The sequence below is a fragment of the Lynx canadensis genome, chromosome D3 (assembly GCF_007474595.2).
Source record: "Lynx canadensis isolate LIC74 chromosome D3, mLynCan4.pri.v2, whole genome shotgun sequence".
Lineage (NCBI taxonomy): Eukaryota > Metazoa > Chordata > Mammalia > Carnivora > Felidae > Lynx > Lynx canadensis.
This window is the reverse complement of record NC_044314.2, coordinates 24,626,570-24,638,918: the sequence shown is the minus strand read 5'-3', so window position 1 is coordinate 24,638,918 and position 12,349 is coordinate 24,626,570. Positions and strand designations below refer to the sequence as shown.

At 50.7% G+C, this 12,349-nt stretch overlaps 1 protein-coding gene across 1 annotated transcript in view; it reads right to left on the bottom strand.

Annotated features, from left to right (window-relative positions):
* Nucleotides 1-7,169, bottom strand: part of MYO5B (myosin VB) — a 340,809-nt gene extending 333,640 nt beyond the window's left edge. The window contains 1 exon segment of the mRNA XM_030336665.1: nt 6,956-7,169. Coding sequence (XP_030192525.1) covers nt 6,956-6,982 — 27 coding nt within the window. The 5' untranslated portion in view covers nt 6,983-7,169.
* Nucleotides 7,170-12,349: the final 5,180 nt, after the last annotated feature.

The window sequence follows — 12,349 nt, the reverse complement described above, 5'->3', positions numbered from 1 at the left end:
TTACATCTTAGGGCACATGATCCTCCAACAGTCTTAGGACATGGGTACCATCCCAGTTTGATAAATCAAGGCTCAGAATGTACCTCTTCCAAGCTGTCAGAGCTTAACATGTAACTGCATACTCAGAACCTTCCGTACCAAGATCATGGCCAGAAGCCAGGACTGTCCACACCAAGGTCATGATCAGATATTTAAAAAAAAAAAAAAAAAAAAAATCACACCAAGATTTGTATCTCTTTAGAGAAAATTCCACCCATCTTTATTTGTTTTTTTTTAATTTTTTCAACGTTTATTTATTTTTGGGACAGAGAGAGAGCATGAACGGGGGAGGGACAGAGAGAGAGGGAGACACAGAATGGGAAACAGGCTCCAGGCTCTGAGCCATCAGCCCAGAGCCCGACGCGGGGCTCGAACTCACGGACCGCGAGATCGTGACCTGGCTGAAGTCGGATGCTTAACCGACTGCGCCACCCAGGCGCCCCCACCCATCTTTATTTGTAAGAACCCCAGATCTTAACATTTCTCTTCTAAGGTCCTAGGTTCTCAAAGATACGTTCCACTTAAATTTATTATTACTCCATGGGCACCTGGGTGGCTCAGTAGACAAAGCATCCAATTTCAGCTCAGGTCATGATCTCCTGGTTCAGGAGTTCGAACCCAGTGTCTGTGCTATCAGCACAGAGCCTGGATCCTGCATCTCTCTCTCTGCCCCTCCCCCTGCTGCTCGTGGTCTAACATCAAGTCAAACTTCAAGGTCATATTTGACTCTCTTCCTGCCCTTGCTCACAAACATTTGTGGAGTTCTAGGCTCAATAATCCCAAAGTGGCTAAAAAACAAGACAGGCATACCAAGCAATACATCTCAGTATGTAAATCCCTCTCAATAGAAGGAAACTGATAGACATCACTCTAACCAGGGAATCAAAGTGATACCATCAGAAATGGGTATCCCACATCTCCTGAAATGCTGCACTAAGCCCCATCACTTCTGATATAATCTTAGCAAAAATTCAAAAACCCCATGTAAGCAGGAGAATATATCAGAGTCGCCCAAACTGAAGGTCATTCTGCAAGATAACAGACCAATACTCAAACCGCCAAGGACATCAAAGAGAAGAAACCGAGGAACGGTCCCTAATTGGAGATTAGGGGCACTAAATGCTCAGCAAGATGTAGAATCCTACAAAGGACCCTGACCCAGAGAAAGGTCATTAATGGAAAAACTGATGAACTTCCAATAAGGTTCATAGGTATGCACTGTATCTGGACTGTACTTATGTGAGGTATTAACGTTAGGGAAATTTGAAAAACGCACAAAGTCCATGCTATTTTTGCAACTATTTCTAGAAGTCTAGAATTCTCTCATGATCAAAAGTTATTACTATGGCTACTACCCCAAAATCAGTCTTGCTCACCCCTGCTCCCATGCTTCCTACTACTCTCCCATGGTCCTCTGAGAACACCCTCCTTCCAGTCACCATGCCACTTCAAGTCCTGTTCATTCAAGGCCAATTCACAACCCACTACTAAGTCTCTCCCCACAACTGCAGCCCACCTGACCACTGCCTCCACCAAATGCCTTGAATAGGATCTGCGCTCCTCCCACAACACATGGCAACACTATCTTGTTAACTTTGTGCATTGAGGTTTCATTGCCTGATGACCACGCAAAATGTTTGTGCAGACAAGCCCATCAGAACACACACTTCCCTTTAAGATTTTTTGAGACACACAGAGGATGTGAGTGGGGGAGGGGCAGAGAGAAAAGGAGACAGTATCTGAAGCAGTCCCCAGGCTCCGAGTTGACAGGACAGGTGGACTCAGTTCAAACCCATGAACCATGGGATCATGACCTGAGCCAAAGTCAGACACTTAACCAACTGAACCACCCCGACACCTCCCTTTACTCCCCTTTAAATGGACTGTTTAACGTGGTGTGTGGGAATCTACTAAAATGGGTCAACTAGCTCAACTGATACAGGTCTACCTTCAAAATTACGTATAACAAAATACACAATCACTTGGGGAAGGCTGGACTTGGACTTAAAGGTTGTGTGCAGTCTATAGTTGACCATTACCACAGAAAATACTGAAGAAAAACAAAAAGCCCTTGCCAGACCTTAGAAGGGATATTTAGTTTCTACTCAGAGGTGCCTTAAGCCCTCCAAATAGCAAGTGAATGCCAGCTCTATTAAAGTGCAGTAACAGACTTCAACCAGGCATGGGGTTGACAAAAAGCCTTCTGAAGGGTGGCCATCCTGCAGCCAATGAAGTGAAAGATCAACCAAAAGAAAACTGGAGAAAACTAGCAGCTAGAATCCAAGCTTTCCCAAGAGGTCTGAGTTGGGAGACTTGGTGTCAGCAAAGGGCTACAGAGAAGTTCCAGCAGGACTTGGGGGCCGGGGGGCAGGGAAGGAACCAAGAGACAAGCCCTCAAGTAATCTCTTAAGTAGAGGCACAGTGCTGAACACTGGAGGCTCTAAAAACACGTTTGCTACGGCCTCTGCCCTCCAGGTGCTCAGTCTAACTGGGAAGAAGGCACAGGGCCAGAACCACGGACAATGGGAGGTAGGGCAGGGCAAGCTTGCTCACTGCACACAACTAATACAGAACATACCATGTGAACCCAGTAACAATTTGCATGCGAACTCTGGAATTCTGATGCTCGCAGCAGAGCTAGGAGCCCTCTGCCTGTAAGGCCCATCTGATGAAGGGGAGCAGACAGGAAAGGGAGTGGGAGCTAGGGACTGAGTAGCAGCAAAGGGCGATGCTGAGAAGGGAGGAAGGAGGCAGGAGCTACTAACAGCCTCCATGCTTAGCTTCACGGGACCCTGAGGAGGCCAGAACCTTGAAGTTTCTCACCATCCACGCAGCCAAGCTGCAGGGTTCCCCCAATCAGATCCTGAAATGAAAGGAAATGAAAACTCCGATTCAGGTGATCCATTAGGCAGTGCTCCCAGGGGAGAGGAGTGGAGACAGAAGGAAAGGACAGCAAGCAGGGGTGTGATATTCAGCAAAGTTCATGCAGAGGAACTTTGGCTCAACCTCCACAGCTCTAGAAAGAGCACGGGCCGCACCTTAGGGCAGTCCCTTTCCCGAGGTTGGGGGGCATTGGAAACTACAACTGTTACACTCCCTTGATTGAAGGGCTGCACCTAGGTTGTGGGGGTGGGGAGGGGATGGATTCTCAGGCGGCAGGAAACTTTGACGGAAACACAGGTGCCATCAGGAGTGAACAAGCACCAGGTAGTGTCCAGAAGAGTCAAGGGTCGACAGAAGAACACTATCAGCACTTAATGTCTCTACCATCACTGCTGTTATTGAAATGTCACCTGGGAGCCTAAAGAGTTTGAATCATTAGCGCCTCCACCAATGGGTACAGAGGAAATGGGAGGCTCCTGAGATCTTCCAGACACTTGGGAGAAACCTGCACTACTCAAGGCAAAGGATAGGACAAAGCCACCATTCACACACACAAGGTGGCTCCACTAATAAGATAGCAGCACTCCAACCACTTCTCTGAAACTACTTATGGGGGGGGGGGGGGGGGGCGCGGAAATCAAGAAAAAGTCATTGGAGGATGTTGGTTTCAGTCTGGCGATTTCCCACTCTGCTAAAAATCAAAAGCAGCATACTGAAAGAATGAGGTGAGAAATATTTAAGTTTTTCCACCAAGAATAACCCTTCTATATAAAGGGTTTTATAGGAAGAAGTTATTCAGCCTGATTTTTTTTTTTTTTTTTTTTTTTTACTTCAAAGTCAGATTATTTTCCGCAATTATCACAATCAAGTTGTACCTCCCATGCTTGCACGTGTTTGGGTGCCTTCCCGGGACAAATTCACCCAGGTTTCCAACCCACAAGACAGATTTGTCACATACATGCCATTTGTGACAGGATCACCCATGGTCAGCTCCAACTTTCTGGAAGAGTAGTTAAGGCTGACTCACCTTGACATCACCCTTAAAGTGTCTGCCATGGACTTTAATTTTCTTTTCCCACCCAGAAAAGCTTCACTACAAAGGAAGCCAATTTCTCAAAGGTGAGGTATGCAGTCGTCTGAAAACAGGTGTGCCCTTGTTAATACAAAGTGCCCTTTGCCAAGGGCTAAAAACTCCAACAAAAAAAAAAAAATTTACACAACATAAGAGCCTCCAGTTGGAGAGATCAGATAGGCAGAGAGCAAGACAATAGGAACTTGGAAGCGTTTTCTTAGGAGTAGACAGACATTAAGTTCTTAACTGAAACTGTACTTCCAGGTTAACTTATGCACTTAAAGATTTCATTCACAACAGGATCTTCCAACTAGGCCACTAAAGCAACAGGTATAGTCAATAAAGGGCTTTAATATTTCCATCCCACTTATAAATGCTGTTGACATAATGGATAATTATTTCCATCATGCATAATACATTGGAGTGCGTGCCTGGATCCAGCATTCATCGCGTTAGACTAGCCTAGCAAGTTAAGAGGGAGAACATTGGCTATTTTAATACACCAAAATGAACAAATCATCTCCCTGAGAAAATGAATCTGAGTAGCAGGCACGATTTCTCTACGTAATTTGTGATTCATATGCATACTGAGACTCCAGCCTAGCAAGTAGGGGGGTAATGGTTAGGAAACAATGCAACAGCTTCTCATAGTAAGGCAGAAGTATGTTTAACTGACAGAACTGCTTAGAGATTCAATCTGGAAGCCACTAGGTGGGCCACAGAAAGTCTCAATTTCAGATTCATAAACCTGGACACGATTAAGAACTAGAAACCCATTAATGGCCGGGTAAAGCCCCACCCCACCCCCCCAACCCTAGGAAGGAATTCTATTTTGAGCTACGTCCAACCCTCACACCCACTAAGCTACTTTGACTTGTGTGTCCTCCCAATCGGTTTTCCTAGAATAGTTCTGTCTTAAGTACAAGCCCAGAAAATTACACTCTAACTTTACCTCAGACTCCCAACTATTTCTAGCAATTAACACGTAATACACTCACCTATAACGTACGATATATTCATTTTTAACAAAATTGAGTGTTTTCCCCTGAAAGTGTGGTCTATTAAAAAAGCAATCCAATATGGTTTTTCAAGATCACGGCTTCAAAAGTTACAGGTTCATTTGATGATTCACTTCACATGATACAGCAATTACCTGATGAGACTTTGATACATTGCAGGTATAGCCCGCAGAGGCGCTTGATTTGGCACTGTATCTCCATGCACTTCAGGGTGTTAAAGCTTCGGCGCTTTCCACTCCAAGTTTCTCCCCCCACCTCGCTGGTATCCAGCTTTAATCCAAGTTCATGACAACCCACTAAAGGGAAAAGCTGAAAACTGGCGCTTTGAGGTCTCCTCCCAAGACTCACAGGGATAAAGCAGGCGGGGCGCTTTTCAAAGCCAGAAGGGCCAGAGATTTTCACCAGCCTCTCCCACCCCTTCCCTGCAGCTTACATTCGTTTCCAACGCCCCCCCCCCCACCGCCCCTGCCAAAAACTGTAGCCCATCTCCAATTGGGGCCGAGAACCATGCGGGTTGGGGGGGGGGGGTGGTAAGAGTAAGTGTAGGAGGCTCCCACAACCCCACTTGGGTTACAGTCTCTGCAGCCACTTCCCCTGAGTATCAGCCCAGGTAGGTTCCATCATTTTCCGGGAGAAGTCGGAAAATTCGTGGAACAAAAAGTAGCCAGCCCACCCAGCCGCACAGCTCGCCCACGCGCGGGGCACCTGGCAGCAAAAGCTAGGTGAGGATGCGGAAGTAGTTCTTCCTCCTGGCCTAAACCTGTCGGCCGGGGCGTGTACCCTGGGCATCGCACACCCACGCGTGCACACCTCCCCCCGCCCCCCCACACCCCACTCCGCACGTAGACGGGCGCACGAAACATTGGCAAACGGGTCACAGCCCCGGAAAAACGAGGCGTGCAAGTATCTAAAACTTACTGGGGGGAGGGGCAATTGCTTAAAGGCCCAGGCCCTTCACCATCCCCCCCGCCGCCCCAACCCTGAAGCCTGAACGGGGCCCGGCCTCGGCGGCGGTGGCTGATGCTGCTGCACGGCCGTGGGCGCTCGGGGAGGCGGCGGCGGCGGCTGGTCCTTAACTTTAAAAGAACTGCCACGGAAGCGGAGCGCCTCCACCCAGCCGCACCTGTTCCCGACCGTGGGGACCGAGCCCCGCACATCCCTTCTGACCTTGAGGGCATCCTGGAAATCCACACTCCACCCCCAGGTCAGCGTTACTCCAAACCCTTTTCTGGCAGTAACTGAGGCCTTCCTGGTACCCACGCAGAGGGACCACCTCCGGCCGCCCACCCCCGGGAACTTCAGAATTCGCTCCCCCAGGATCGCTGCAGATCCTTTAAAGCATCTCACTTTACTCATCGCTTAACCTCCACCTCCCACAAGCTACCGGGCCCCTCACAGCAGGGTGGGTCCCTTTTTCCACCTCAAGTGTGCGAACACCCCCTAAAGTTCGGGGTTCCCCCCCACTGGTGCCCCGAAGAAAGCCTTAGAGGGACGCCCTTGCGAGCTGGCGCTGCAGGGCAGCTAGAGCGGGGTCCACCGGCCAGGGGAGGGGGCGGCAGCGGAGCAGTCCCCGCGCCCCAGGCTCCGCGCTGGCGAGGACGCCCCCACGGACCGGGAAAGTCGGCGGGAGAACTGCGCGAGGAAAGCGACGGCAGGGCCTCGGGGAGGGGTCGACAGCCCCGATCACCGGCAGAGCCGAGGTGCTGCCGGGAGCCGCGGCGAGTCAGCGCAGGGCGCTCCCGGAACAGCCAAACTTTCTCGGCCACCCGAAGTTCGGGACGCCGGAGAGGAGGCGAGGGGAAGGCTACTCGGCGGCTCCCGTCGCCCCCCACCCCCCGCCTCTTCAGGCTGCGGGAGAGGGCGCCCCCCGAGGGCCGAGGCGGCCGGGAGCGCGCCACCCTCACCTGGGCCGGCGGGACCGCAGCGCGCGGCCCGTACTCACCTGGCCGTAGAGCTCGCTGACCGACATGACCCCGCGGGCCGGCCCGAGCCCGGGCACCGCGCCTGGCGTGTGGCCCTCGCTCGTGCCCCGCTGGGCGGCAGGTCCCGACTCCTCTCCGCCCGCCGGCTCTCAGTTCACGGCCGGCCCGCCTGGCGCCATCTTCCCGGGCCGGCCGAGAGTTTCCCTGTCTCTTTCCCCTCGACCTGCCCCGCCGGCTTCCTGGAGGCGCCGCGGCCGGCTCGCCCTCGGCCGGCGCGACCTTTACTCCCGCGGTGGCGGCGCAGCTGCGGCCGGGCAGGAGTTGCGGGCAGGGGAGGAGGCGGCGCGGCGCCGCTCCCCGCTCAGGTATGGGAGGAGGTGCGGGCGCCGGAGAGGGAGGGCCGGAGGCGGAGCGGGCGGCCGGGACGCTACGGCCGCCGCCTTTGAGCCCTGCCGTGGCCGGGCTGGACGCGCCCTCCCGCGCCCCCGCCGCAGCGGGGTCCACGGGGCCGGGGGCGGGGCCGGGCGAGGAGCCGGGGCCGACTGCCCCCTGCTGGCCGCTGAGCGCACGCCGGGACAGGTGCGCGCAGGGTGCGGCACCTGCCGCTCCACGCTCCCGAGGCTCGCGGGTTGCGACCCTGAGAAGCGGGGCAGGGATAGAGTAGAGACAAGAAAGAGGGAAATTGACAGGAGGCGAGGGGAGAAGGAGCGAGGGAGTAGAGGAATAAAGGGGAAAGTCTACGGCTGAAAGGTTCCATACGTTTTCCCCCGACTTTACGTGGCTGTATTCAACATTCTCCTTCTCAAAATTCAGTTGTCAGAAGAGATTATAGAAGGGGACTCGGATATACCAACGGTGGCCTCCATTAAACAGAGCTCCCTAGGCTGAAATCCTCACTAGGAGAAAGGGAATATCTGTGCTGTTTGCCTGTTTCATCGAGAGCTTCTAACTAGGCTCCCCCCCACTCCCCATCAGAGGACTGTGGTTTTTCTAGAAAGTCTTGCACTTTCTCCTTTCTCTCTTAGATACACTCTCCATTCCTCTAGCCGCTTTCTACCTCATTTATTGTCGCCCCTGCTAGGGACGTGTAGTCTGCCAGCTTCAGTCCCTCTTCAACCTACAGCAAAAGATAAGCCTCGGCCAGAAAGGAAAAGAGCTGGCCAGATTTGGTGAAGGGAAAGTGCGTGCTGTAGGGGAAGCCGGTCTCAGCGTTCTGAGGATGGCATTCATACCTGGATGAGGAATTTCCTCTGAGGGTGAGCTCTCAGGCAGAGCAGCCTTCCATCCCCGCTGCAGAAATTGTTCTGGAGCCGCTCGCCCTGGAAGAGGCTTCTTAAACTCTTCCCACTTAAGACCTTCCCACGTAGAATGCAGGCTCTCCATTTAATTCACCTGTCGAGGGGCGCCTGGGTGGCGCAGTCGGTTAAGCGTCCGACTTCAGCCAGGTCACGATCTCGCGGTCCGGGAGTTCGAGCCCCGCGTCGGGCTCTGGGCTGACAGCCCAGAGCCTGGAGCCTGCTTCCAATTCTGTGTCTCCCTCTCTCTCTGCCCCTCCCCCGTTCATGCTCTGTCTCTCTCTGTCCCAAAAATAAATAAACGTTGAAAAAAAAATTTAAAAAAAAATTCACCTGTCGAGCGCTTCACAGCTGTGCCTCTTCAGAGAGAATAGCCCAGGGAGTTTTACCAGTACCAAGGAAGGCATCTTACCCTCAGGAATTCTGATTTATTGGTGAACAGTGGGACCCTAGTATCCGAAATTTGTAAGCACCTCCACAATGCTAAATGATTGTACTCTCAAGGTTGGCAAAGGCAGTGACCAAAGTTTGGAGAATTCTCCATGGATTTGAAATGCAGCTCTTCATATCACTGACAGGAGCATAAAGGAAATGGCTCCACCACTTCTCTCTCACTCAAAAATCTGTCTGCATAGTTTCCTTTCCTATTCTCTAGTAGCTCTCAAAGTGTGGCCCCGGGGCTATCAACATCACCCGGGGAGTTGTTAGAAATACAAGTTGTTAGGACGCAGACGTACTGAATCAGAAGGGCTGGGGGTGGAGCCAACACTCTTTTCCCACCTCTCCAGAGGATTCTCTCCTTCTGACTAAGACACCCCCTTTGCTAGGCTCAGTCCTCACCTCTGCTTGGGACCCCATTGGCTTCTCTACCACCATGCTTCATCAGTGGTCCTGCCTCTATCAGCACCTCTTTCTCTGTTCTCCTTTCCTGCGAAACTTCGCGAGCTACGAGCTACCAGCTGGCTCCACTGACACAAAGTCCTCCATAATTCACCTGTTCTCAACACTTTCTGCACTTTGACAAAAACAAATGCCTGGCTCCCACTCCGAGAAATTCTGATTTGATTTGTCTGGGGTACTGCCTGGGCAAAAGGATTTTTAAGAGCTCCCAGGTAGTTCTTTTTTTTTTTTTTAATTTTTTTTTTCAACGTTTATTTTATTTTTGGGACAGAGAGAGACAGAGCATGAACGGGGGAGGGGCAGAGAGAGAGGGAGACACACAATCGGAAACAGGCTCCAGGCTCCGAGCCATCAGCCCAGAGCCTGACGCGGGGCTCGAACTCACGGACCGCGAGATCGTGACCTGGCTGGACCGCGAGATCGTGACCTGGCTGAAGTCGGACGCTTAACCAACTGCGCCACCCAGGCGCCCCCCAGGTAGTTCTAATGATAGCCAAAGTTAAGAAACGCTGCTGGAGGGGTGCTGGGCTGGCTCACTCAGAAGAGGATCCGACTCTTAATCTCTGGGTAGTGAGTTTGAGCCCCAACTTGGGTGTAGAGATTACTTAAATGAATTTTAAAAGCTTTAAAAAAATTGCTGCTTTAGTCCCTTTCTAAGTGATTCCACCACCTCCAACCTATTGACATTGCCTTCTCCCTCTGAAGCATGGCGTGGTAATTGACTAGGTAAATTGACTAGGTTAACCACCTAGATTAAACCGCCTCCTTCCTTACCATGTATCATTTTTCTCCTTTTGTTTTCCCAGCCTCTCTCACCATCCCTTTGCGATGTCCTTTTCTAACTCTGCTTTCTGGTTCTTCAGTAAAACTGTGGCCCATTTTCTGAACCTCTTCTTCTCATCCACACCCCCCATTTTGCCTCTCACAGCATTGTTAACTCTCAAATCCAATGCTAACCTTACCATAGACCCACCTTTCCACCTTCCAGGTAGACAACACCAGTAATACCACTAGGACCTGGCGTTAACCTGAAACTCATTTGTTTCCATCCTTCCTCCCCACCTCCAACCTGGTTCCAACTTTCTAGCTTCAATCATACCTGGCACAGATGAAAAAGCTCGGTTCATGCTGACTGAACTGAATCGCCTCCCTGAGGAGAATCCTATTGTTGGCCAGGGCTTTGTGAATTTCTAATCGCACAATCAGATGTGGTCCTTCCCTCCTTTGAATAATAACAAAGACATTTTAAAACATACCTCGTGCCAGAAAATTTACCAAGTGTCTTCCTCTGTGACCTGTCTGGTCTCAGCCTCAGAGCAACCCTATAAAGAAAGCGTGGGTAATAAATCTCTTTCACAGATGAGCAAGGTGAGGCTGGTGGGGGAAACATTCTAGGTCAGAGAGCAGACCCTCAACTATATCTCTAGAGCCTAAGCGTTTGTGTTTATGCCCGTGATTCCTTAATGTTAATGTATAGCAGGATTAAGGGGTGTCAGGGGTGCCGACTCAATTGGTCCACATGTAGTCCACGAGTCTGTGTGTTTAATAAATACCCCAGCTGGTGTAGGGTCCACAGAACTGAATTCTCCCAATAGGTAAGTGAGTGAGCTCGGAAGTGGATTCCTTGCTAGTTGAGCCTCCAAACTGGACTTGAAGACCACAGCCCCAGCTGATCCTTGGATTGTAGCCACGTGAGACACCCTCAGGCAGAGGATTCAGAAAAGCTGTGTCTCAAAGAAATGGAGCTAATAAAGTCTATGACCCGCAGCAACTGTGAGATAATAAATGTGTGCTGTTTGGACCCACTGAGTGTTGGGGTATCAAAATGCTGTGGCAGTGAGAACCCATTGAATCCACTTACAAGGGTGCTATGACTGTTTTATTTTGAGCCGACAGTAGGTACAATATGCCAAGAATTGCATCTTCTGCAACTATTTAAACTTCTTAAAATTTTAGTTATTAAACTAAAAATGTGTGGAGACAAACATGGTCTTTCAAAATCCCTTTAGAGAGTCTGAAAGCAGGAAAGTCTGAAGCCCACCAAGCAGAGGGCAGCCTCCTGAGCAAACTCCCCAACTAGGCCTTTATTAGGAACTTAGGACTTAAAGTGGTATTAACCCGGGCCCCTGGCTGGCTCAATAGAGCCCGTGACTTGTGAGTTCACGCCCCACGTTGGGCTTAGAGCTCACTTAACAAAAATAATAACAACAATAACAATAAAATGGCATTAGCAGCCTTGATGCTGTGGAACGCTTTGAACTTTGCAGTTTCTTCAGGGTCGTTTCTGAGTCTTTCTGGGGGCAACGCAGACTTATTTTTCACCTGTCCTAAGTTAGCACTCAGCCCATGAGGGATTCAGCAGTGACTTCTGATCCCCCTCCCCCATATGGGCGAGACCCTGACACAGGACCCAACCTGGATTTCTGCTCTCTTAGATGGGTGGAGGCGGGTGGTGAAGAGTGTGGGAGCCCTGCCATGTGGGGATAGCTGAAGATAATGTCAAGGAGAGGTGCAGAGAGAAAAGACTGAGGGACTTTCCACTCCAGGGACTGAGGAATAGTGAGGCCAGGTGCCCCAACCAGAGAAATAGGGACATCATAACTTAAATAATTTTCAAATACTTAAAAATCTGTCATGTGAAAGAGAGATTAAGCTGGTTCTGCGTAGTGGAGACCACACTCAGACCACAGGGAGGAAGTTGATCCAGGACAACCAAGAAGATTAAGCATAACATTCTAATAAGGAAAACTGTTGAAGAGAGGAACAGGCCTCTCATGAGGAAGCGAGTTTGCTGTCCCTGGGATAGTTCAAGCAGAGGCTGGACTATCACTGTCAAGGTTGCTATAAATTCTGCCACTGGGTGGGATGCTGGACCACCACTGGGTGGCAGGGATGGTGTTCTGATGGCGTGCCCTCCGTCCACCTTGGCTCCTGACACCAAAGGGGGGTTCAGATCTGTTGTCACAAATGCAATATTGATAACATCAAGGGAAGAAAAGCCCCATCTCAAAGCTTGCTCCCTGGGAAGGTTTGATATCAGTCCTGTGCAACTGGTAAGACTGTAAATCCTTTGTTCTCTTCAGTGGGGGTTTCACTGAAAGCTTGACTTTAATCCCACATGGAATGAAGGGTTTTGCTTCCTACTAGACAAGCTGACTGCTGCATTCTTTTCTTAGGGGAAGAGGGAGAGAAAAAGGTGGAGTTTACACTTTCCTAGGA